The 25,725-nt window shown below is 50.8% G+C and overlaps 8 protein-coding genes across 8 annotated transcripts; 5 read left to right on the plus strand and 3 right to left on the minus strand.

The window, feature by feature from the left end:
* Nucleotides 1-673: 673 nt before the first annotated feature.
* Asppvi_006797 (putative copper resistance-associated P-type ATPase) lies at nt 674-4,450 on the plus strand (the record flags this gene model as incomplete). The annotated part of the gene is made up of 1 exon (XM_043302695.1): nt 674-4,450. The coding sequence occupies one exon, from the start codon at nt 674-676 to the stop codon at nt 4,448-4,450; it is 3,777 nt and encodes a 1,258-aa protein (XP_043158630.1).
* A 378-nt stretch (nt 4,451-4,828) lies between these two features.
* Asppvi_006798 (crossover junction endonuclease MUS81) lies at nt 4,829-6,723 on the minus strand (the record flags this gene model as incomplete). Its single annotated transcript, XM_043302696.1, has 3 exons — nt 4,829-5,953; nt 6,002-6,575; nt 6,632-6,723. 3 exons carry the CDS (start codon nt 6,721-6,723, stop codon nt 4,829-4,831), a joined length of 1,791 nt encoding a protein of 596 aa, XP_043158631.1.
* Nucleotides 6,724-7,338: 615 nt separating this feature from the next.
* On the plus strand, nt 7,339-9,584 carry Asppvi_006799 (DUF3292 domain-containing protein; the record flags this gene model as incomplete). The annotated part of the gene is made up of 5 exons (XM_043302697.1): nt 7,339-7,626; nt 7,672-7,881; nt 7,942-8,453; nt 8,513-8,740; nt 8,792-9,584. 5 exons carry the CDS (start codon nt 7,339-7,341, stop codon nt 9,582-9,584), a joined length of 2,031 nt encoding a protein of 676 aa, XP_043158632.1.
* Nucleotides 9,585-9,828: 244 nt separating this feature from the next.
* Asppvi_006800 (SDR family oxidoreductase) lies at nt 9,829-10,785 on the minus strand (the record flags this gene model as incomplete). Its single annotated transcript, XM_043302698.1, has 1 exon — nt 9,829-10,785. One exon carries the CDS (start codon nt 10,783-10,785, stop codon nt 9,829-9,831), a length of 957 nt encoding a protein of 318 aa, XP_043158633.1.
* A 1,020-nt stretch (nt 10,786-11,805) lies between these two features.
* Asppvi_006801 (putative C6 transcription factor) lies at nt 11,806-14,049 on the plus strand (the record flags this gene model as incomplete). Its single annotated transcript, XM_043302699.1, has 4 exons — nt 11,806-11,932; nt 12,037-12,169; nt 12,241-13,319; nt 13,376-14,049. The coding sequence occupies 4 exons, from the start codon at nt 11,806-11,808 to the stop codon at nt 14,047-14,049; spliced, it is 2,013 nt and encodes a 670-aa protein (XP_043158634.1).
* A 1,289-nt stretch (nt 14,050-15,338) lies between these two features.
* Nucleotides 15,339-16,035, plus strand: Asppvi_006802 (uncharacterized protein; the record flags this gene model as incomplete). Its single annotated transcript, XM_043302700.1, has 3 exons — nt 15,339-15,424; nt 15,621-15,736; nt 15,803-16,035. The coding sequence occupies 3 exons, from the start codon at nt 15,339-15,341 to the stop codon at nt 16,033-16,035; spliced, it is 435 nt and encodes a 144-aa protein (XP_043158635.1).
* Nucleotides 16,036-16,497: 462 nt separating this feature from the next.
* Asppvi_006803 (ChAPs family protein) lies at nt 16,498-18,976 on the minus strand (the record flags this gene model as incomplete). The annotated part of the gene is made up of 7 exons (XM_043302701.1): nt 16,498-16,665; nt 16,731-17,105; nt 17,165-18,117; nt 18,173-18,453; nt 18,510-18,634; nt 18,732-18,861; nt 18,954-18,976. 7 exons carry the CDS (start codon nt 18,974-18,976, stop codon nt 16,498-16,500), a joined length of 2,055 nt encoding a protein of 684 aa, XP_043158636.1.
* A 440-nt stretch (nt 18,977-19,416) lies between these two features.
* On the plus strand, nt 19,417-25,571 carry hir3 (putative transcriptional corepressor of histone genes (Hir3); the record flags this gene model as incomplete). The annotated part of the gene is made up of 3 exons (XM_043302702.1): nt 19,417-23,747; nt 23,800-24,022; nt 24,078-25,571. The coding sequence occupies 3 exons, from the start codon at nt 19,417-19,419 to the stop codon at nt 25,569-25,571; spliced, it is 6,048 nt and encodes a 2,015-aa protein (XP_043158637.1).
* Between the last annotated feature and the right edge of the window lie 154 nt (nt 25,572-25,725).

Consider the following 25,725-nt stretch of genomic DNA (forward strand, 5'->3'; position numbering starts at 1 on the left):
AATTTAACATCACAACTGCACGACGTCCACGAGATAGCCTTTCAAGGCCGATGAAAACACCATCACATGTGTTTGGCTGAGAGTCGTGCATTCCCGGGGGATCAAGGACTGACGTGACCTTGCCTTGTGGTATGCCGCGAATCCGCCATTGAATCATATGGAGACCTTCTGTCCGGTTGCGAGATTTGTGCGTGGTTTAGCGTACATTGGAGATCCACACTCTGCAGCTTGAGGATGAACTACGCATAAAAGTCGCATTTTCGCCTTGTTTCGATTGCATTCATCTACGTCAAATTTTACTCTTTCAAGTGATGAAGAAACTGCATTTCAAAAGACTCCTTGACAGTCATTTGTCATCAGTTGTTCTTCAAAAAGCGTGCGATTCCATGTTCCCGCTGCTCCACTTCAGTATCATTCATGCCCTTTTCTTTCATATTGCAGACTCTCATCATCCTTGACAGGACAAGCAGTTGTATAAGATCCGTTGGAACTGCAATTGCATAAACAGAATTCTTGACTGACTTGTGCTGCCTTTACCAACTTGCAATCGTCCATCTGGGGCAGCTTGCACGTACCCAAACTGGGCTATCGCCTTCAGACAATTTCCTTTCAGCGTGCTTCGGAACATCTGAGTTGAGCATAGATCTTTCTCCAAATTTCGGTACCCATAACCATGCCCACGGAAACGAGGGCTCTTGCGTCTTCATCCCCTGTAGCGGCGGATGCTCATTGCCTCACAAGCTTGTTTTTCGTGAGCAATGTGCATTGCTCTTCGTGCATCGCGTACATCACTGAGGTTCTCTCAGAAGAATCGGGGGTGGAAAATATCTCAGTTTCTATCTTGACGCATGAAGTCCGCGTGCTGCACAGCTTAGACTCGAAGCCGGCAGATTTAGCCAGGGCTCTCATTCAAGCGGCCTTCGAAGTCCATCATGTTACCACATACGATCATGACGGCGCGGTAGTATCCGATCTTGATACAACCTCAGAATCTGGATTTGTCTCTGCCCTTCATTCCCCCGCATTCGCCTCGGCTTCCGAAAACAGGCGGCATATCGTCAATTGCGATGCCTGCAGGAGAGAAGAACTCGAGCGACAGACAGCAGTAGCAGCGGATACATCAAAAGAGGCCGCTGCGTCAACAAATGGCAAAGCCCAAAGCCCCGCGCACCGATTTGCCGGCGCCCGGGACTCCTCTGACGTTGAAAGCCTTGTTTCTCGAAAGTCTCTAGCAGATGCGAGTAGCTCAACCATCGGGAATGACACTCAGCAAGTGCCTCCGCCGGATGATAAAGAATTCAATGCTCGTATCAGCATTGGTGGGATGAGTTGTGCATCATGCGTTAATACTATTACAAAGGAAGTCCAACAACTCGACTTTGTCCGTGAGGTGACCGTCAATCTTCTCACCAATAGTGCAACGCTGCTCTATACAGGCCCTCAAAGAAACATCGACAAGATTGTTGACCTGATAGAAGACATTGGTTATGAAGCTTCTGTGGACGAAATCGAGCCGGTCGTTGCAACCGCACCTTCAGCTTCAGCTTATCTCGCCGAGATTGCCATTGGTGGAATGACCTGTGGCTCCTGTTCTGCGACCATCACCCAAGGGCTTGAAGAATTGCCCTTTGTGACGGAAGTTTCCGTGAATCTTCTGGCTCACAATGGCAGAGTTCAGTTTGTGGGACGGGAAAATGTTGATGCCGTTTTGGAGAAAATCGATGATCTTGGTTACGAGGCCTCCCTCGACAACCTCCAACCTGTGGTCATGAACAGCGAAGAGGATAAGAACCAGAAACGGACCGTCTCAATTCGCGTGGATGGCATGTTTTGCCACCATTGTCCGAAGCGGGTTCTCGACTCTTTGAAGGTGTTCCCCGACGTGGAATGCGAACGAACGTTATCCCTCGACAATAACGTTCTGAAAGTTACATATACGCCTGACCCTCCTTCGTTGACAGTCCGGGCCATCATTCAGGTAGTTGAGTCTGCGCATGAGGCTTTTCAGGCGTCGGTCTTTCATCCTCCCAGTCTCGAAGATCGATCTCGCGCCATGCAGCTGCACGAACGTCGCCGATTGTTGATGCGCTTTACCTTTGTTTTTTTGGTGGCGATCCCGACTTTCTTGATTGGTATTGTCTTCATGAGCCTTGTGTCATCGAACAACGGGGTTAGGAAATATCTAGAGCAGCCGATGTGGGCTGGAAGTGTCTCCCGGATGGAATGGGCACTCTTCATCATGACTACGCCAGTCATGTTCTATGGCACAGATATTTTCCACGTACGAGCCATGAAAGAGATCTATTCTCTTTGGCGACCAGGAAGCCGCACTCCAATCCTGCGGAGATTCTATCGCTTCGGCAGCATGAATCTTCTGATTTCCGCCGGTACCACAGTGGCATACGTGTCTTCGTTGGCTGTTCTCATCATGGATGCTGCCGCAAAGACATCCACCAGCAGCCACAGCACAACATATTTTGACTCCGTGGTGTTTCTGACGTTGTTCATCCTCGCTGGCCGGTTCATGGAAGCCTACAGCAAGGCGCGGACAGGAGATGCCGTTGCGTCTCTTGGAAAGCTAAGGCCCTCTGAAGCAATATTGGTCGAAAACTCTACCCCTACCGATCAGTCTGAATCTGGGTCATCCTCGGTTGAGAGTCAACAGCGGATTGCAGTTGATTTGCTGGAAATTGGGGATGTTGTCAGCATCCCTCACGGCGCTTCCCCTCCCGCAGACGGTGTCATTATTGGTCAGAATACCTACCAGTTCGACGAGAGTTCCTTGACTGGAGAATCCAAGCCGGTGCAAAAATCAGCGGATGACCAAGTTTTCACGGGATCTGTGAATGTTGGCCAGCCCGTGAAAATCAAGGTTACTGCCCTCGGCGGCTCCTCCATGCTGGACCAGATCATCAGCGTGGTCCGCGAGGGACAGAGCAGACGAGCTCCTCTGGAAAGGGTTGCGGATGTTCTCACATCGCATTTCGTGCCTGTGATTACTCTCATAGCAATCCTCACATTTATCATCTGGCTCTCTCTCGGGCTTTCTGGAGCGTTGCCCCCAGACTACCTTGACACCGAACGGGGTGGCTGGGCTTTTTGGAGCCTAGAGTTTGCAATTGCTGTGTTCGTTGTTGCCTGCCCGTGTGGGTTGGCCCTTGCTGCCCCTACAGCTCTCTTCGTGGGTGGTGGGTTGGCTGCCAGACATGGTATCCTCGTCAAAGGCGGAGGAGAAGCGTTTCAAGAAGCGAGCCGCCTCAACGCGATTATCTTCGACAAGACGGGTACTCTTACAGAGGGTGGTAGTCTAAAGGTCTCCGATCATGAAGTCCTTGTTACGGACGCTGAGCAGATTCGGGTCTCGTGGAAGCTTGCTCAGCAGCTGGAGGAAAGCAGCAATCATCCTATCGCTCGTGCGGTTTCTGCGTTCTGCAAGGGGCGTTCTGAAATTCCCGTCGTAGCCTCCGACATTGAAGAGAAATCCGGAAAAGGCATGACGGGCACTTTCACTGTCTCAATCAACGATCCTGCATCAGACGCCTCGGCTACAGTGGTCTATGAAGCCGCAATCGGCAACGAGGCTCTTCTCCAGAGCCTTCCGTCTGCAGTAGACACTCCCCGTCTTTCCAGTCTGCTGAAGGAGTACCAGTCCGCAGGAAAATCCACTGCGATCCTATCACTCCGCAAAATCGAGCCAACTTCTACAGACAAACCCTCGTTCACGCCGGCCATTGTCTTTGCCACAACTGATGCTATCCGCCCGCAGGCCTCAGAAATCATCTCTCAGCTCCGCAAGCGGCACGTCGATGTCTTCATGTGCACAGGGGACAACCTAACCACCGCCTACGCCGTCGCAGACATGGTCGGCATCTCCCGTTCTAATGTGATGGCCAACGTCATGCCAGCCGGCAAAGCCGACTTTGTCCGCAAGGTCCAGGATGGGCTGTACCGCGTCCGAAACGAAGACGAAGCCGAGAGTCAAACGAACCGATCTGGTTCACGGTCGATTGTCGCCTTCGTCGGCGATGGCGTTAACGACTCGCCCGCTCTCGCAGCCGCCGACGTCAGTATCGCCATGGCGTCCGGCTCTGACGTCGCCATGAACTCCGCTAGCTTCATCCTCCTCAACTCCGAGCTGGATACCATTMTCCAGCTGGTCCTCCTCAGCCGGCGCGTCTTCAACCGCGTGAAGATGAACTTTGGCTGGGCGGTTGTGTATAACCTCTGCCTTGTGCCTGTTGCTGCGGGCGTATTCTATCCCATCGTCAGTGGACAGAAGCATATGATGATGGACGGCGATATGGTCACTGTCAATGACCACTGGAGGCTTAGTCCGGTGTGGGCTGCGTTGGCCATGGCGTTGAGCAGCGTTTCGGTTGTCTGCAGTAGTCTTGCTCTCGCGATTGACGGGCAGACGATTAGAAAGGTGTTGGGTCGGTCTAGGTCTTGAAGGATTTTGTCGGAGAGCTTTCATCATGTCACAGGCTGGCGTTGGTTATTGGGAAGGGTATCGGAATGAGATTATGACCGTTACGATCGTTACGATCGCGAATGACTTGTAAATAGTAAAGCATCATATGTTTGTTGTCTTTATCGACATCGAAATTTGTCATTTTAATGACTGGCTTTATTGCTACTAATTATACCTACCTTATCGAAGTATCATTACCCTAATTCGAGATAATCAAGATATTAACCTAAAGATATGATATTCAACCCGTGAATGAAAACCTCTTGGATATTGTGAATGCTTGCCCTATAGCATACAACTATCTATTATCCCAGACACCAAGTGAGGGGACTTGTGCAACAGGCACTTATCCCAGGCTTATCCATCCGTACCCCAAATGTCGGCAATCTTTTTACTGAGTACTTTGCCCATCTTCTTACGGCCAACCAATGACTTTGTCCGCTCAAAAACCATATCTTCTCGACCCTTAGCATCCAGTTTCTCGAACGCTTCGATGAACTCCCGCGGAGTGGACCATCTTTTTTGGATTTCAAGGGCCTTCTCCCCTGTTACGCCCCTCGTGCACATGAGCATCTTCAGGAAAACATCGCGGAGAGACAGGATATCAGATTTGGAGGTGAGGGCGGAGAAGGTGGAGAAGGTGACAGAGTATGTTACTGACGGATCACGAGCTCGAAGTCGCTCAAGTGCTGTGAGATAGGATTGAGCGGAAGACAATTGTCGGCTTGGGATCAGGCTGAGGGTATGTGTTGGTGGCGAAAAGCAGTACATCTTCTGTAGGAGAAATGTCATCCGAGCCAGATAGCGGATCGTATCATCGAGATTCCGCGTCTGTTTGACGAAGTAGCCGTTGACGACCTGCGTCGAGGCGATGGCGGATGCCATCATTTCCTGATACTTCATGGCGCTGGCACTGCCGACATCGTGGGTAATGGAGAACTCTTCGATTAGGTAGATGACGTTTTTGATGCCGGAGCGACGGAGACGGAATTTCTGTTCGTGGAATCGCCCGTCTTTGATAGAACCGAGGAGATCGTCCATCCTTTTTCGCTCCACGATGAAATCCAGCATCACCTCGTTGCATTCTTCGCCGTACTGTGAAAGGAACGTAGGGTCATTGCACCTGGCAACCCACATTGCATCTCCCAGTTCCAGGGCACGTACTTCGGGGGTGATGCCTTTTTTGCTTAGCTCATTGGCAAGGTAGTCGCGGTCTTTGGATGACCGGACCTCGCGCGTGTCCAGTACCAGCTGGACTGTGAAACTATTGGCAGGAAGTGCGATGGGTTCAATTCTGATCTCATCAATAGGATCTCTTCCTCCATCGCTGTCTAGTATTTGAACGTCTTCGTCATTCTCATCGTCTCGTAGAAATTCCGGACCAACAATATTGTTGTCGTTACCACTAAGCCTCGGGCCACTGGCGCCTGTATTGCTTTGAGCATAAGTACTCGAGACGCCTTGTTCGATCGACATTGTGTCCTGTCAATGTCAGACTTCTGCTTTTCCTCCTTTACTGTCGTTTCTTACTGTTTGATGCCTGAAAGTCAACGTATTTGAATCCCCCCCGKGCAATGTCTTCTTGATTCTCTTCGCAACTTCCCAACCTTCCTCAGTTAGCGCATACCTCCGCAGGGGCCGTCCATGGTCGTAAACAAGCTCCTTTTGGAGAAGCGTTTTCATCGAATTCCAAGCGGTGTAGAATTTGGAAGGGTCAGGAGGGACCGTGAAAGAACTGTCGCAATGTGGCTGAGCCTTCTCAATCAACTGAGCTTTCGTCAAGCCTTGAGATGCATTCTCATCCAGTGTTGCTAGACCTAACAGTAGCGCGTAGGGACCGGAGCGCAGAGAAGGCACATATGGCTTTGCTTTCCGTGGTTTCTTCGCTGGCTGATCGTCAACACCCTCGTCGGAAGTTCTTTTGCTCGCTGCTGCCTTGTGAGGATGTTCGGGCATCGGTAGCCCATTTTCGTCACAGTACGCCTTCAGTTTCTCCGTCAAGCGCTCACATAGCTTCGGTCCAAGACCGTTCAGCTGTTGTGCCTCAGATGGATGCTGGAAGACAAGCGGACAAGCCTTCATCGACTCATACGCTTTCTTGTATCTGACAACGTATGAGCTTGGCTGATAGAAGGAAAATTTTGAAATAAGTATACTGACACTGTGACGCCTTTGCTGTTGCGTTCGCGAGCCTGATCTAACCATTCTTTGATCCACCCCAAAAGCAGGGGATTCGCACAGGTCTCACTCATGCTTTCTTCCGTCTACGGTTGATTCATCCATAGAATGTTCATAATGGACTCGGAGGAATCAGCGAGGTGCTGCTATCATAGAACCCTCTGTGAAGTGAGTCTGATAACGCGTCTTTGCTGAAGTTCACGTGTATTTCCACTTTTGGCAAGATGAGGGAGGTGTGGCGTTGTATGTGTGGCGCCAATGTGGCACATTACACACGGGCTTAGTCACATGATCAGCAGCCTGGCCTGCGCTCCTGGTCTTCTCTTTTTGGAGTTCAAATGGCTGAACCTCAGGCTGCAAATTTGATGCCTTAGGTACTGTGTTCTTCTGAACAACACGTGCTGAGCGATGTTGACCAGGGTAGACTATCCATCGTACCTTATGGTCTTACAAGCTCTTGACACGGACCAAGGGAATCTAGATCCCTGGAGGACGGAGGACCAGTGGTTGTTCACCAACAGGATAATTGCAGGGGATGACGTCGATGGTCCCCGCAACAGGAGACCTGCCTAGGAACGTGCAGAGTTGCAGACATAAAAGAGAAATGCGGCTCGATGATGTAAATTAATCGTCCTGTCAATGCAATGTGTTTCTCTGTTTGAGTCGCTTTTCCATCTTTGCCAAATACGATGTCTGATGCGCCAGAGTTCCTTCGAGCGCCAGGGCCTATATCGGCAGGGCTCGACAAGAGTTCGCATAATGACGAAAAGAGCCAAGATGACAATCTTGGGCCAACTGACAGCCATGTACTCTCTCAGGTAGAGCCTGAGGAAGAGGCCAAAGGACTGGCTCAGAAAGCTGGAGTCACCAACGATGTCTCAGACATTGGATGGGGAGAGTCTGACAAAATTGAGGAGAGGATCGTGACGGGATTGTCGAATCAGGATCTCTGGATGCTAATCCGTCGCTTCAATAAGGTATGCTTGCTTCCAAGCCCTCGAAGGCAATGCTGACAAGTGCAGCAAATCTACTGTGTCAAAGCTGTTCCGGACGCCCCGTTACAGAGGCTGGATCTTAATCGGGCAGAAGATGAGAATTTCTCCCCAGATAAGCTGAGGGCTACCCTGGAGAGATTCTATACAACGGTGGTTATTGGCTTGACCAGTTTAGTTAAGCACATCGCTAGGCTTCGCTCATGGAAAGAGCCTCGGCGAACATCAGCCTTTTGCGCAGTACGCTCAAGTCCAACGTTGTGGCGAGTGGCCAATGAAGACTGAACAATTTTTCTATAGGTATACTCCGTAGCCTGGCTTTTCGACCTTCTCGTTCCCGCGCTCTTTGGTACGATGCTTGTTCTGGTTGTCTGGCCTCGATCTCGGAAGATCCTGTTCCCTCCCGCACCTCTTGCTCTGGTCGATAAATCTACTGGCGGAGTGCAGAAACCCAAGGCTGGAGTCCTCGGTTCTCATGACAGTGTGACTGGGGCTCCAGAGAAATTTAAAGGTGAAGCAGCCGAGCAAGAAGCAAGTAATTTAATCACTAGCGTTGCCACTGTTGCCGTGGGAAGTGCTGCTGGCAAACATGATCAAGGCACACCCGACGATGCTCCTATGGAATCCTCAGTTCCAGACGCGATGGATATCGTCTCCAAGACAGCTGATGCACAAGCTGCTGCTGGTGGAGAGGTACCAGCCGATACTCACGACAAGACCAGGCAACCTATGAAGGACACGGTGCTGAACGGCGCAAATCTGGCAATGCGGGTGCTCAGTGATATCACTGATACTTACGAGAGGTTTGGCAAGTAAGCGTTTGGTCCATGATACGTAGTAGGCGCCCATGGTTCTAACGTTCTGGCTGCAGTGCTCTCTCACCAACACCACCTTTTTCGGCCGTGACCCCCTGCCTTCGTTTATCCAGCGTGCTCGCGGCCGGATTTCTAGGGTCGTTACTGACTTCGAGCTATGTCTTCGTCAAGTTGAGCACTTTCCTTCTTGGGTTTGGCTTTTTTGGCGATCCAATCCTCCAACGTCTCATGAGCTACTTGAACCATGAATTCCCGCATTGGCAGAAGCTTCTCGAATTGCAAAAGTATGTGCGGATCATAAGAGAATGACAGACAGTCTGCTGACCCCATGCCAGTTCCCTCTTGAAAGGAGTCCCCACTAATGCTCAGCTTACCCTCACGCTTCTTCGCATTGGTGAATCGAATGCTGCACCCTTACCGCCGCCTCCTTCAAGCTCTCTTCATAAAGCTCCGTCAAGGCCCGCCTCGATCCACCACGAGCAACTGACCTTGGGGGCCACCGAGGAGGAAATCAACCGAGCTGCGGCTCCTGAGCCGAAACAAGATGCAGCGCAAGAGCCTCAGGAAGACGAAAAGCCCAAGAAGAAGAACATCGGCGCCAGGATACTCGGCTTCTTCAAGGGCACCACAGCGACAAGTATCGAGACGAAGCTGGCAGTTGACCGGGTTCGCGCCCAAGCGGGATCAAGTCATGCGAAGAATCATGTCGGTATCCTACGCAAGAAAGGTCAAGAGACTTTGCCCTACGGCCCTGTAGAGTTCGACGCAAGGTACAAGGGTAAACGAGGCACTGTAGTGATAGACTCATCCCAGCAGCCGCCGCTACTATACTTCACGACAGACTCGACTGTCTTCCAGGGTGATTACAGACTGGACAGTAGAAAGAAAGGCACAGTGCTCTTCACGATACCGGTCACCGAAATCCAGGAAATGCGCAAGATCGGCGGAATGGGCTGGAAGGGGAAATTGGTTGCTGGCTGGGCTGTCGGCGGCAAAGAGGTTGTGGATGGCTTGATCCTAACAGGGAAGCACCCGCACGATTCCTATCAGCTTACAGCAATGAGTACTCGAAACGAATTGTTCAACCGCTTGGTTGCCATTGATGGACAGGTTTGGGAAAGCTTTTAGTCATCATCTTACATTTACTGAAATTCTTCTAGGTATGGAAATGATGGTTCTGGATTGATTTCCAGACCCCAACTGTACCCGTGGACGGAAGGCTAGATTGAAGCTTATAACCTCTTGGTAATATTCTATTACAATCTGATTGTTTACGGCGCGCATACATTTCATTAGAAGTATTTTCAACGTTCAATTGTTAGCAAATATGTACAAGTCTATTGGCAGTCGAAGTCCACTTATACTAATATCCTCATTTCCCCAATACCTCCTGCTCGTAATAATCTCTAACAGCTTGCTCAAACGACGAGTCACGCTTAAATCCCAGTGCAATAGCCTGAGAATTATCAAATCGCGTAGGCCACGAGTCCAGAATCGGCCGAAGCGTTGGATCCTCCTTCTCCTTCAAAAGCGCCAGCTTATCCTTCCCGCCCACTTTCTCCAGCGCATCCATCATCCCCTGCACCGTAACGCAGATACCAGGCACATTGATCGACCGGATATGCGGAGGCAACGCATCACTCGGCAATGACAGCGTAAGAACAAGATTCTGCACAAGCGTCCGCGGCGAACAGAGCCAGGACTTGAACGACCGATCCTCAACCGGAATCACACACTCCTTCCCCGCCAACGGCTCCCGAATCATCCCCGAGAGAAACGACGAGGCCGCCGCAGTCGGTTGTCCCGGGCGCACCGAGATCGTCGGAAACCGGAGCGTGAACCCCGTGATAAAGCCACGCCTTGTGTATTCGTTAACAAGTGTCTCGCAGATCAGCTTCTCGGCGCCGTATGAGCCCTGCGGGGTGGGAGTGACGCTGTCATTGACCACATCGGGAAGCGGTCGGCCGTAGACTGCTTGGCTAGATGAGTAGATGAACCGGATGCTGGGACAGATTCTGCGGAGGGCCTCGAGGAGGGTGCGCGTCGCGTCGACGTTGACGCTCATTCCGAGGTCGAAGTTAGCTTCGGAGCCGGAGGACATGATGCCGTGGAAGGCGAAGACGGCGTCGAGGCTTTTGTCTACTACTGATTCTGCGCCAGTGAGTAGATCGGCTTTGATGACCTTTGCATTTTGCGGGTATTTGACGCCCTTGGGGACGGGGGGCTCGTGGATATCGGTCAATGTGAGGTGGTAGGAGGGGTCATTGAGGAGCTCTTTTGCGAGCAATTGGCCGATGAAGCCGGCGGCGCCTGTGATGAGGATTTGCATGTCGAGTCTTGGCGTTTAATCGAGTTAATGTGAGGTATTTTGCGAAACAAGAGATGGAGGAAACATGGCTTGTGTGAAGAGCTATCGCATCAACTTATTTGGATGTGTAGTGGGGTCTCCGCATTCGCATCAAGTCCGAGGCGATTTACTTCTTTCTCCGCAGCCGGACTTGAGCCGGTGATGTCCTTGAGACTGATTGGAGTGAAGATGAGCTTGGACCTGCAGTAATCCAGAGACTGGCATCACTTGTGGACCTTTCAGATATAGATCAGTAATTTCCTACTTAAGAAAGTGGTGAGGCGAGAGTGCGAGGGAAGTGAATGCGACGAAGCATGATCCTTTGTATGTGGGACTTGCATTTGGAGATATCAACCAGCAATCATGGACATGCCAGTGTTGATACACAAGGACCACCGATAGGTTGGTGTTGAGGATGATAGATGATGGGTATGTTCGAAGAAGACCAGCTGCAACTACCCTATATCCTGCTCTATATCATACTCTGCCGTCCGATATATCTCCGTACCCCAGGTTTCAACCCCAGAGTGTAGCTTCTCCAAAAATTCGATGGATGTCCATCGCATATCAGGATACTTCTAGGATAGACAAGACTTATGAGAGATCAATAAGGTATCACCATCATAACATCTATCTTCATGCCATCTAGCTGGTTAAAACCAGCCATCTTCCCTCAGTGTTTGGCACTTCGACTCCAACTCGGGCGGGGTCAAATCTTGCTTTTGTCCCTCCCCACGTTTTCCCTGTCTTCCCCCCACGCCTTTGACTCGCACCTCGTTCAGTCGACTCATCCGACCCATCTGCTCTTCTCATGTCAATGCAAAATTTTGATGACAATAAATCCGCATACAATTGATCATCATAGGCACGTCCATAGATCGCTCCACTTCCGACAGCTGATTGCACCGCTCTAAATCGCGAGTCAGCGACGGTTGGTTGCATTACTTGCATAGTACCGGAGCATCCCCGAGTCGTCGCAGTCAACAAACAAACCAATTAATCATGGACCGATCCGATCTCAAGCGATCGTCTTCTGATGCCGGTCTCGAGTCTCCAAGACGGTATGATCGCGGTTCCTCCGTTCTCGACGGTCGACTTCCTCCTCCAAGGGTCTCCAAAGCCCGCGCTTGTGAGTGTCTCCGACTCGGTCTTCTGAGCGCCTCGTGGCTAGGATGCAGAGATGCAAGCTCAACTTCTCAAGTGGAGCTTCAGGCTGATATTCGGAACGTGCAGGTGCGGAGTGCAAACGACATAAGATCAAATGCGAGTTTAAACCGGGCGAAACTAGCTGCACGAAATGCACGCGAAGCGGCATCAAGTGTGTAGTCAATGACTTCTCGCAGAAGTTTGTTGATGACGATGGGATGTATGTTTTCTTGACCTGTATCTTTTGGTTATCCTATATATTCGTCGATATGCTGATGGCTCATCGTCAAGATGGAAATCGCAAGCTTCTTCCGCGATTCACCAGCTCCAAGCGGCTGTTCGCGACCTCCTCCGCCAGAACGGACTTCCAGAACTCTCGACGTATGCTGCAGGTGACTCTCAGAACGGACCCAGCCCGGTTGCTTCGCATACAAACGGACATCGCGCTTCAATAGACAACACACAACCGAGCCAAGGACAGAATGCCCCCGGTGCCGTGATGGATGTCACTCGAGAACCTTCGCAGGAGCCGGACCTGCAGGGCCCGGAGTTGGTGCCGGCCCCTATGCGCAGCCTTTACGAAGTCACGAAACTACGAAACCTACGAAACAATCCTGTGGAGAAACCGAGGCTGACCCTACTGGAGGAGGATTTCATATCGCGGGGGTTAATTTCTCTCAACGAGGCCGAGGAACTCTTCGCATACTTCAGTCGGACGATGAACCAGCTTCTCTGGGGAGGAATCATCCTCGTGCATCGAGATTTGACCTCTGTGAGACGAGCCTCAACACTGCTGTCTGCGGCTGTTCTTACCGTCGCGGCCCTACACATTCCCAATCGCAACGAGACGTTGAATCGGTGCTACAGCGAGTACGTCTCCCTCGTGTCGAGTATGTCTCTGACGCGGGCCCATACCCTGGACGACATCCGTGGCCTCTGCGTCGGTGCCTTCTGGCTGTCCGAGCTAAGCTGGAAGCTTTCTGGCCATGCTGTCCGAATAGCAACGGAGATGGGGCTCCACCAGAGCTACCAGCGGATGATCCGTGGTCACAGTGATCAATATGAGCGTGCACAACTATGGTACCTACTATATGTCTGCGACCATCATTTCAGCATCGCCTACGGCCGACCACCCGTCATTCACGAAGATGTCTCGATCAAGAATTATGAGACCTTCCTGCAGTCACCGATGATCGTCCCTGGTGACATTCGACTGCTGGCACAAGTAGCCTTGTTCATGATCCTCACGGAGGCCTATCGAATGTTTGGAAGCGATACGGAACAAGCACTTACGGAGGAAGATTTTGGCCAGCTGAGGGTTTACAACGTTGCGGTTGATCAATGGCGCCTCCTCTGGCAACCACGATCAGGTAAGTAAGCCAGTGGGCCATCATTCTCATAGCACTATCTAATTATCGCGGTGTAGCCGATAGCCCATACGTAAGGACGTATCCATCAAAAGGAGTGGTCCTGCATTACCATTTTGCAAAGTTCCAGCTGAATTCGCTTTCTCTGCGCGCGCTGTCACCATCCAATACCCCGGTCTTCTCCATGGACCGGAAAGAATCGGCAAACATCGCCATTTCGTCCGCCATGGCTTGTCTAAATATGGTATTGGAGGAACAGGATATCCGGGACGCCATTGTGGGCGTTCCTATTTTCACCCATACTATGGTCACTTTTTCCGCGGTCTTCCTGCTCAAGGTCGCCGTGAACTGGAATTCAGCCTACCTCAGTATCGACGGCCGCCAGGTGCGCCGTCTGGTAGAGCGAGTCATCGAGTTGATGAACTGTGTCTCCGCTGGCGAAAGACATCTCACAAGACACATTGCGCGGGGCCTAAGCAAAATGCTAGAGCGATTTGACTCATGGGAAACTGCGTGGCAGGCTGGCCGACCTGCCAACGCCGGAGGTCTCCCCGTCGGAAGTACAGGAGCTGTTGACCGGCCCGAGGGTGAGGTACCAGGCGGTGCGAATGCTATGGCCCAGGGATTTCCACCACCGGACCTCATCTACGACATGGTCGGCACTTATGGCTTTGGGTTAGATGAGAATCTGCTTGACCCCAGTATGGCCAATTTTGAATTTCTGGCGCAATAAATCTGTCCTTTGTGCTTGATACCCAGGAAGACAGGTTGTATATTTGATATAAGGAAGTATATATAATATCGAATTTTTAACAAGATAGGGAATGTTGTTGTTGACTGTTGACCCTTTGCCATGGAAATACCGATTCCTCCCCCCTGCATGACACATCCCAATGCAGTCAAACTCAGACACGCTTATCCCCAGCAGGATATGTCGTGCCTGGGCAGATGGTCCGTGCGAGTATCCAGATCGGGTTAGATCCGGAGAAGCTGCTGCTGACTGAAATTTCGGTCATGAGCTGTAAATTACCGTACGGAAGATGTTTCACTTACTGACATCATCATTAAGGTATTTCCTGCTTACATGATGCTCTGCTTAGTCTATGACCACGCACTATTCTCTTGTGTCCACAACAAACCTTGTTGTGTCCTCTTTCTGAGAATTTCCACCAGACAACGCTTCCATGCCTCCCTCCTACGACCACCACGTTATTCCATCGATACCATCAAGTGTTTTTTGCATTTATTCTCTCTCAAACAAATTGATAGCATAGAGGGCTTTTCCCACATGCCTGCTGACCGAACACTTTCAAGCTTATTCTTCATAGGTTAGCACAGTCAGAAACGGCTAGAAATGAGGGAGCCTGCGAAACAGCTGCCAGCCGACGGGAGCATCATCCTAGGTGCACAATGGACACGCACTGATGACGAGCAGCCATTGGTTGGACGTCGTATTTCGCGCTATCCACACTGTCTGGGCCTAAAGCCGACGTCGTCACATACTCTGGAGTCCCGCGAACAAGCCGCAGCTTCAGCTCTCTTCCCTCTGTCCTTCTGCTGCTGCTACTGTCCCTGCTTAGCTTTCCCCAGCTCGCACTGCTCCTTACGGCTGGACTTTGCCCATGCTTCTGTCATTGCTGACCGGCAACTCTTGTCTTTGCCCCTCTCGCTTCTTCCTCCCTCCCTGTCTGCTGAAGTAATGGCCGCTCATTCCGTTCCCCTCCCCCCCTTGGGGGAAGGATCTGGTTCTGAGGATTATGCTACCACCTAATCTCTAGCCGTAGTAGCTAGGTAGACCTCCCTGCGCCCTACCCTTCTCCTCAGCCTTTCCCTCTATATTTTCCTCTTCCTCCCTTCCCATCCTTCTGTCCTCTCCTTTCCTCTCAAGTAGTCTCAGTCCCTTCTGCTATTACCCGACGCTCCCGGGTCTCTAAATCTTCCTTTCCATCTATACCTCTCTGCCATTGACCCGGCCTTTCCCTCTCTCTCTTTCACATAAGCCACTTTCCATCCTAAATCACCATGTCCACCCGTAAGAGAAAGCAGGAAGCCGAGGAGGAGGAAGAACTCCAGGCGCTTCCTAGCGACGAAAGCGAAGAGGAAGAAGAGTAAGTTTGTTATCTTTCTGCTGTTGCACACTTCATACACCTATCGCGTGCTCTGCGCTCTGCGCCATGCGCTGAACGACACCCGTCGCATCTGGGATCTTGCATCGTCACGCGTCATCGACGCTCATCCACTTCACTTATTGTGATTCACACATCATCCACGAGGATAAACAGCTAATTCTTGCTCCTACTCTAGATACGAAGAATCCGACGTAGGCGAAAGCGAGGAGGAAGAAGGTAGCGAAGAAGAAGAGGAGTTCGAAGAAGGCGAAGGCGAAGAAGAGGAAGAGGAAGAGCCAGCCAAGGTCAAAGGTATTTCTATTTCTTCCCTGTCACAGTCCATGTCGATACGCTTTATCTAACATTCTTCATCCTCAGCTCCTCCCTCCAAGCGAAGAAAGACAGCCCCCGAAGTCGAGGCCAAAGAGAACGGCAACGGCGTCCCCGCTGAAGAGGAGGATGAAGAAGAAGACGGAGAAGGCGAGCCAGAAGAGGAAGAGCCAGAGGACACCGCCAAAACCAGCGGTCCTGCTGCCGCGGCGGCCAAGGCTAAGGGGAGCACTGTTCCCCGGGAGGCCGAGGTTGACGTTGGGGAGGAGGATGACGAGTAGTTTTATTCTCCTACTGTAGCGATAGGCTTCTGGTGAGCGGATACTGGCTTCAGGGCAGATTCAGGATAACTATATATCTGGATTAATTCGATGAGCTGAATTGAGGATTGAACAACTATTTGATGTGCGATGTAAGATTCACCTAGTGTATGGTCTGAAGTGGATGTATGGGAGGTCACTACCCTATCTATGTTGAAAGCACTGCACCGGTTGCCTGCAGAGAAGCATCCACAGCGTGCACTGCTGTCCATGGACCCGTCCCTAGATGAAAAAATAGGTAACTATATGAAATCGTCACATTATTTAAACTGCCTCTACCCTCCCAACCCGTGCACTTTCTGAGAATTACATAGCCACCTGAAGGCGGAGCTGCTTTATTCGCTATACGTGAGGATATGTATACTGTAATTAAGGCGACAAGGTATATCTGTAGACTATCGCGTCGCAGCGAGAATCCCAGGTTCAGGCATCGCTTCCGCTGCTGCGAAAGGTCGCGCAGAGCTGGCAGTATTGGTGGGTGAGGTCGAGGACAGGTTGTGGCAGATTAGTCGCCTGCACGATGCTGCGGACCTTGACGGCTCCTTCGTCCTCAATGAGTTTACGGATGAGGTAGAGTAAGTCGGGAGAAAACTGCATACATAGTTAGTCATTGTGCGATCAGACCTGCGCTAGTAAAATTCAAAGCTGAAACATACCTCGGAATACCAGCGATATTGCCATGCGATAAGCCGAATCAGGGAGCCTAGCATGCCTCGGGTGTCGTTTCGATTTTCATACAACTTCAGGATTCCGCGCATGGCCTTGGGCGAGAACCGAATAGACAGGCAGTGTTGATAAGCTTCGATCGCTTCGTCGAAGTGATGCAGACGCTCCGCGAGTTCGCCCAGGATCTCCCATTCGGTTGCCGACTTCTTGTACTCGATCGCTTGCTGCCGGAATTGAGCCATCTCCGTGCGCCAGATGGTGTAGATGCGCAGATCTTCGTATAAGACCATGAAGAGGTTATCTAGCCAGCGCTCACACAAACGCTTGTTCTTGAATTGTGTGTACGAAGAATGCGACGGGTCGGCCTAGAAATTCGACATCAACATCCAAGAAGAGAAGTAAAAGAGGAGGTACATGAACTTACATCATCGTTGCCTGACTTGACGACCTCTGATGCCATCGATTGCTCTGGTTTCTCAATCGAACTTTCTACTTGCTCTTCGTTCACTCCATTGCCGTTGGCTGCAGTCTCGGCCGATGAATCCACGTCCTCGGCCCCAGAGCCATCTCCGTTCTCACCGTTACCATTGGTCTCGGCACTCTGGATCTCAGCGACAGAGTCAGTTTTACCAGGTTTCGATGTGGAGTGCTGGCGTTCAACTCGGTATTCCTCTTCCATGACGAAGACCTCGCTGCGAATTTTGAGTAGCTGGTCCCAGCCGATCGATGCGGCAATCTTTGTCAGTAGGTTGTAGGCCTTCAAAAATGTTCCTTGGTATGATGCAGCATGCAGTTTCCTCAGCGACGGATGGATATAGTCGTGAGGGTCTCCTTGTTTAGGTTGTCCCTCGTCGATTTCATCCAATATGCTCTCTGCAAGAATAGGAAGCATAATGCGTGACGGCTGGGGCATTCGAGGCGTGTCCTTGTCCTGATATGTGAACATGGGACACGAGTTCAGGGTAAGGAGCGCCAAGTCCCATTGCTCGAGTGATACGTATACCTCGGCCAGCCGAGCCCATGTGCTGAATTCGCTCGGTGCAGCCGTCACAGCACGTTTTGCGCATTCCAAAGCCAATTCACCTTCTCCCTTGCTCATGCAGAACGCTGCTTGGCAATCAAGTAGTGCATAGTCCATTGGCACGTCTTGCAAAGCATCATACATCAACCGTACAGCCTGTACTTCTTCGTCTGCCATTAACAGAACCCTTGCCAACAACGACGAAACCTCTACGTCTCGTGTGCGAAGTTTCTCGAACAGATTCACTCCGGAGGTATAGCGGCCGGTTGTTTGGATGTACTTGAGGAGACCAGCTGTGAGATGGTTGCTGACGGTACTGGGTACTTGAGTTTCTGGATCGGAGCTGAGCTGCCTCCCTATAAGTGATTGTCAGCCTATGTCTGTGTGTGCAGAATTGCCAAGACAGCGCACCAAGGAAGAATAGTCTCTCCGCAGCATCCAGGAACTTATGCTCCATCTCCGTGTTGGTTACCGGGTTGAATCGTCGGACACCAACAATTTTTCTGATGGCATCACCACTACCGTCGTCCGCGTAAGAATATGCTCTCAGTACACCGCAGAGGAAGGTCTCAAGCCACAGGGCCTCCGTAGCAACACGCTTATCGCCTCGCTCATCGATGCAATAGCTCTCCAGACTCCCCGGTATCTTCACTTCGACACGCATATCGAGATGCGAGAAGGCATTGTAACAACTGCGCAAAAGTTAACCATAACAGAACCATCGAGTCCGTTCAACAAAGTTCCTGACCAGTAGATTCCAGAAACCACCTTGTGTGTCTTATCCAGAGGAGAAAAGGTAAGCGTGTTTACGTAGGCGGCCAGGCTGGCGGAGGACGAAGCATCGACGCCGGTGACATGATGGTAAACTCCAGTCTATGAGCATTATAGTCTAGTTAGCCTGCTGCAATTGAAAACAGACTGTCCATTAAGTCGGCGCCATATAGAAGAAGGTTACTGCGACCAAACGTACCTGCCGGTTTGCATTGGTCTTCGGCTGCTTGACCAAGTATACCAAATCTGGGGGACCTAATTCTCGTAGACTCTGGAGCGATTCCGTTCGCGCATCGACAGCAGCAAAGATCTCATCCTCTTCGTATATCCTAGAAGCACGTTAGGGGGTTCAATCGCAAAGCAATGGCGTAAGAGCAAGCCTCTCCGCAGGAACACGTAAATTGAGGGGGAAGCAACATACTCAGGAACAGCTGGCGCAACCATGGCGCTGGCAGGTGCGCAGTCAATTCCGCTTATGGGGCAAACTCAGAGACACTGGGAAGTAATATGCGGCTTAACTGTTTTCCAGAGTCAGATGGCGCAGTAGTCGCAGATGGGCTGCAGACTCGGTGATTATTCCCAGTCGTCGTAATCCGTAATAAAGGGACGCCGATCAGACCCGTATATCTTTCCTGCGGCCGCCTGGAAATTGGGGCCTGGGCACTGAGGCATCCAGGCTATCCTATTTCGGGAAAATTCGATCCCTGGTAAACGCGTGATGCGTGTCGCCAATTAAACCACTTTCATCCGCACCTCGATCCTCTCAACTAAGCTTGAAAAGCTTCCTTGTTCTGAGGCTGAAATAATCAGTCTGAAATGTTGTCTATCATAGCCCATTCATCACAGGTGTCAGGGACCTTTTTGCGGGCCGCGTAGACGCCATCATGTCGAGCTGGGTGGCGTTGAACATTGAGCCTGACGAGGCAATTGAAGAAGAGGTTGATGATACGAAGGAGATACAGATTGAAGAAGCTTTGAAGCTTTATCAAAACGCCCTCAAGCTACACTCGCAGGGTCCACAGTTTTATGCCCAAGCTGCGGAGGCCTACGAGGCTCTCCTCAATTCGGAAATCTTCAAATATCCCGAATCGATTTCCGACTTTAAAAGATCTGCTCTGCAAGATTCTGAGGCACATCTTGATGATGATGTCGCAGCAATCGGCGCCGCAGAGACGTTTGCAGATTTCAGTATCAATGATTCGACATCTAGCACTCTGTTACAGACGATCTATTTGTCCTATAAGAACCATGGGCAATTTACGCTTGATTCTCTGCAGGCTTTTCTGCAAGAGAACCCCAGTACTTCTGACAAAGCCCAGGAAATTCTATCCGAAGTGAACAAGCGTACGCACGCCGCTTTAGCTTCTTTTGCCGAAGCTTTGGAACGCGATGATACCGATCTTAATCTTTGGAGGCGGAGCGCGAGGCTATCTAGCGCTCTGCACAGCTACAGACTAGCTCGATACTGTTTGGAAAGCGTTCTCGCAGATGACGAAAATCGCTTAGAAGTTCGGACAGATCAACTCGGCTTGGACGAGACTTTTGCCCAAGGCCACCTCCGGGAGGCCCTTCAGGCGCTCGACGACTATCTATCCGTCTCTCAGGTTCCATCGAAGAAACCAAAGAAGGCCCTTCTCAAGTTCCTCGAACGTCAAAAGGACCCGTATCCTTATCTTCCAGCTCTTCCCAGTCATGTGAGGAATGAGGATTCTTCCAAAAGTCCGTTAGCCCTTCGTGCGTCTCGTTATCAAATGACCCTTGCGTCCCATACGTGGGCTGCTGTGGGCGACTCCATCCTTCAGGCTCTCATTGACACGGAGCTTGATGCGTCAAAATTTGGCCCTGGGACTTCAATTAGCTTCTTGATGCCAGACTCAACGGCGGATCTCCAATCTTCGACCGCTGGGGAAGTCGCAGATCAGGATCAGTCTTCCCGTGTGGAGGACGACGAGCCTGCTCATCAGGTACCAGAACAGGATGTCGATATAGCAGACAAAACTGAAAGCGCAGCACCTAAGACATCCAAAAAGTCTCACGGCGCTGGCTCGATTTCCGAACACGCTGATGATCAATCGTCCATTGATCAAAGAGCTGAAAAACAACTTATGGAATCTCTTGAGAATCAATCGGCGCGGCAACATGACGGCGCCACCGTGCAGGATGTCCCAAATGTTGACGAAGGCGAGCCTAACCCATCAAGTGCTGGTCGGAAGAGGTCGTCTGCGTCCGCTGCGAACGAGGACTACCAAGCCGAACCTGTCAGGACGAAGAGCAGAAGAACCCGCTTACGAGACTCAATCGCAGAAACTTCGCTCCAGCCTGATGAGGTTTCTTTCGATCAGAATAAATACTACGAGGATCGCTTGCAAACTTACGTTGAAGCCGACGAATGGATGTTTGACACAGTCGGACCCCTACTGTCCAAACTTGGAGTCGACAAGCTGGAGAGTGTTGATGAATTGCGGAGACAGGCTTCAGCGAACTGTTCGAAATCCTCCCTGGAAAAATCGAGCAATCAGCCTACATCAGCGGTACATGTGCTGTACCGAGATCTGGACAGTATCGTCAAAACCTGGGACGAAGCAAAATCCCAAGCAATGCTGCAAGATGATTCATCGACCTTCCAGGACATGAAAGCTATGGACAACTCTGGCTTGGCCATCTTCCTGGAGCATTCGAGGAAATCTGCTCGCAAACCCGGACTCAAGCCCAGCTTTACGGACGACAAGATTCTGAGCAAATTTTTGAAGGGTGTCAATGACGAATGGCTCCAACTTCATGAAGTAGTCTTTGCCTGGCTCAAACTCCTTCTGATGCCGGTGTATGGGAAGTCGCCTGTGCGGAAGAACTCGCGCTCCAAAAAATGGCCAGTTATGGAGTCAGCATACATAGCCTTTCAGTGGCCAGACATGCTCAAAGAAAAAGTGGTCCAGATATTGATACGAGACGACGAGTACATCTTCAGAAAAATGCTTGAACAGACTGAGCAAACTGAACGTCAAATACTCAACCATACGCCGGAAAAGCCGTTTAAGTATACCCGTGAACATTTCGCTTACTTGGAGATGGCCCAGACAATATTCGAGATTCACCTCGACGTTTATGCCTCCATTAACAATCCCCATAGTGAGGTCGACCAKGATACAAGACTTCTGCAACGGGATCGTCTGATGAGATGGAGCATGCTTGCAAGGACAGTTTTGAGTCACTATCTAGATCATGGCCCAGCAAAAAAGGATAGCCAAAACACCATTATTCTTCGCCATATATGGGCGTCGACTTTTCATTCCAATATGGAGCCAGATGTTCATCGTGAGCACATACTGCTATGTCTTCAAGAGTTGAAAGAAATTTTGCATCGCCTGAGAATTCCAGAGATCCATCTTATGAACAACGCGATGATGCCTGAATTGTCAGCCGATGCGATCGATCAGGAAATCTCAAAATTGAACTCCATGGACTTCTTCATGAAGATTTTCACCCCTGGTTCGGAGGATCCTGTCGAACTCATCGAAACGATTGAGCCGATTATAGAACCCTCGTCTGTTGAAATTTCCGAGGAGAGCGAGTCAAATGACCAGTCACTTTCACAGTCAATGGCACAGCTGAAGGAGATGCGCTCATTCTTGGACCGAGGAGATGCTATGCTAAAACTGTTCTTGTGGCAAAGACTTCGGGATGCCTATCAGGCGATCGACTATCCCCCTAAAGTAGTCTCTTGCTATCTACGCAGTGTTGAGACGATAATTCAAGAACTTCTTGGCAATTCCTACCTCGAAGAAAGTAACGAGCACCGAGAAATAATGCTGATTCGATGGCTCAAATCTCTTGACCGCATTCTAACCAAGCTGGTGACATTGGTCCTCCAGCAATCTGAAAAAGCGTACGAGTGTCTTGATATGGATCATCTGAGATCTTCCATGTCAGCCCTGACAATTTTGACAAATCTTCTGCACAGCTTTGCTCTTTACGAGGACTCCGTCCGTGTCGGGCAAACACCATCGTCCTCCGTGCGTGGTTCGTTGTCTAAATCTTTGGGAAACTTCACAGAGAAGCTAAGGGAGATGGAGGTTCGCTGTTGGATCTTACAATACACGCTCCTTAAAGAAGCCATTACCCAGAATGGGGATCTCTTCGAGTCTCCTCTCGAGGACCGTATTCTCTTCCTACGCTCTGTGCACAATGCTCTTGGCGTTCGTAAGATGTGCAAACGGTCCAACAAGCAGTTCCTCAAGTTGATGAAGGCCGAATTCTTCAGCTTGGAGTCGAAGGAAGACTACGAGTCTGAGATCTGCCAGATCCTTTGGGATATTTACGGCATCAACTTGTCTCCGTCGGGGATCCTCTTGTTTGAGCATGAGTGTCTGCCGGAAAAGCTAGATCGCTCAACGGCTATTAAGATGATTGATTTCGTCATGAAACTAGCGAAACGCATGAGTATCAAGGACTTGTCAAAGTCTGAGTTGAAATCCACAATTGAGAAGATACAGCAAGCCATTGGAACGACAAAATCGTCACCACCTCTCACATATAACAAGCGTATCCTGTCGGCTTACTTGAAGTCACCCATCAATCCGACTGAACTCTTCCGCGCAGTTCGAGGTGTTGCAGATCTCCCGCTGATCCCAGTACCTACCGAGAGCGCGGTCATTGCCCAGAATGGATGGTATTTCCTGTTGGGCCACGCAGCCCTGACCAAGTTCCGCTCTCAGAAGCGCCTGAATCCGGTGCCGACTACCGATCTTGATGAAGCTATCAGCTTCTTCAGACAAGATCTTGAACATTGTACTGGACGATGGGAGTCCTGGTACCGCCTTGCTCAGACCTATGACTCAAAGTTGGAGGAAGATATCACCTGGTCTGCGGAGAAGATCAACAACAATCGAACTGAGCTGGTGACTTGGCAACGGAACGCCGTCCACTGCTATGCAATGGCAGTTGCGACAGCAATCAGGAACGCCGAGCCGACTCCTGAAACCAGAGCGACTTTGTCTGAGCTCTACACTGATTTTGGTATTCGGCTCTACTCGTCTTCCCGCGAACCCCTTTCTATGGCCGCCTTCAGTCTAGCAGATTTTACTCGTCATTACAGTAACGAAGAAAGCCAGCGAATGTACCAAGGGAAACCATTCAAGGAGATGAGACTGTACTCCGTGTGGAACTTGGCAAGGTACCTTCTTAAGCGCGCAACCATTGACAAACCCAAGAGTTGGATGTAAGTACTCATCGGCTGTTCCTAGGCCAGCCTAATTCTTACATTGAAGCAGGAATCACTACATGTTGAGCAAGTGTCTCTGGAAGATGTTCAGTTGTGACGAATCTGTGAGAGGAAGTGCTCAGCGTATCAGCGTTGATGATCTTTTGGATTCGCTACTTGATGCCATCGATACACTTCCGCAACGCAAGGATTCGCGCTCGGATCCTATTTTTGAACCGCATTACAAACTGGTCTCGATCGTCCATAAACTAGTCGACCGAGGCACACTCACGGTATGTGCTCTTTCCCATTCCTCGTGATCTACAATCATATTGACCATCTGTTCAGCCAGCTGAAGGAAGCCAAACACTCATGGCCACCCCCTTGGCTCGTAAAGTCCAGCCCCCCGAAGACAAGGCTGGATGGAAACCATATATTCTGGAGGTACTCCGGCGCTTGAAGCATGCGGATAAATCGAATTGGCATCATCGCATGGCTGTCCGGGCCGCACACGTTACATACGACGACACCAAGGACGCCGCCTCGGCAGCAGCAGCTAAAAGTGAACTTACGCAGCAGATCTTTACCAAGACTATGACTATTCAGGTCTGGAGGCCGGAGTTCGAGCGTCCTGGAAGACATTTCGTGTATACTGCCCGATATGTATACTTCTTCGTTAGTCTGCTTGATCAACTCAATGACCGAGCCAATCTGGATCAACTATTGCGTCGCGTGAGAAAGAAGCAAGGTGACTTCATCAACCACGCCAAGCTATGGGAGGATGTTTGCCTTACATACGCAAAGGTCATTCGGAGAGCAGGCAGCATCAACGAGGGACACGAAGAGAACGTGTTCAAACCAATCGGATGGGAGGAATTCGTCGCCAACACAGCCCGCCTGGAGAATCTTTCCCAGCTGGCACCGGGAAGCCAAGTCCTACTGGAACTGCTCCGCGACGCTATCGAATTGAAAAAGCTCAACAACAACCTCATGAAAGTCTCTTTGCTCGAAGACCTCATCGCCGACCTATACTCCCGCCTCTACGAGATCAACATGCCCCAAGTCCTCGAACAAGCCAACGAGGAAAACAAAGAGAAAATGAAAGTCGACCACCTGCTCATGACCAGCGACGGAGCCGCCGACACCCCAACACCCCCGAACTCGGCCCCTGCCTCGGAAGCGCCCGCGCCTCGAGGCCGCACCAAGGGCATCGCCCGAAGGGACGTCCAAAAGCGAGCCGAAACGATCGTCAACCGCAAACTCACTCCGCGTGCCCCAGCCGCAAAGACATCGGTGCCTGCGGAATCGGAGCCACCCGCTACATCTGAGCCTGCCGCGCCTTCTGAACATCAACCTAGCAAGACCAGTTTCGAAACAGGTCAGCGGAGCGATATTCCCCAGAGCATTCAAGATAGCGCCGACGATGAGAGCGAGCTCAGCGAAATTGATGACGAGAAGTTGTCGAAGCTCGCGTCGGAGCGCAAGCTGCTCTTCCCTAATCTACGGGATCGGATCTCGGCGGATCCTGATTCAGAAATGTCCGTCCCCGCCAGCGTGGATGGTGACGCGGCAGATGAGGTTGGGGATGGCGATGCTGACCTGGGCGAAGTCGAAGGGGGAGGCGAGACCACAGTAGAAGAAGGTGAAGGTGAAGAAGGAGAAGAAGGTGATGAAGCAGATCTTGAGCGTGATGAAAATGATGGCGACGAGGAGGGTCTAGAAGAAGGAGAAGGTAATGGGGAAGAGACGGAAGATATGGAAGACGAGGCAGAAGATCCTGAGATCACCGAGGGTGATCCGGCAAAGGAGAATGCTTCCGAAGCTGACCCAATGGAGACATGAGCGCAGTGACTGCGGCAGCAACATCGCCTACCTGGCTCAACTGTTATTATATGCAAGTGGCCTATTTGTTCTTATTGTATGATGTGAAGCGTGTTTGGGCGCATTGAACGAGTGAATGGCAAATGGCGTTGGGGATTGTGTATGAAGCCATGTA

Source organism: Aspergillus pseudoviridinutans (genome assembly GCF_018340605.1).
Source record: "Aspergillus pseudoviridinutans IFM 55266 DNA, scaffold_4, whole genome shotgun sequence".
Classification (NCBI taxonomy): domain Eukaryota; kingdom Fungi; phylum Ascomycota; class Eurotiomycetes; order Eurotiales; family Aspergillaceae; genus Aspergillus; species Aspergillus pseudoviridinutans.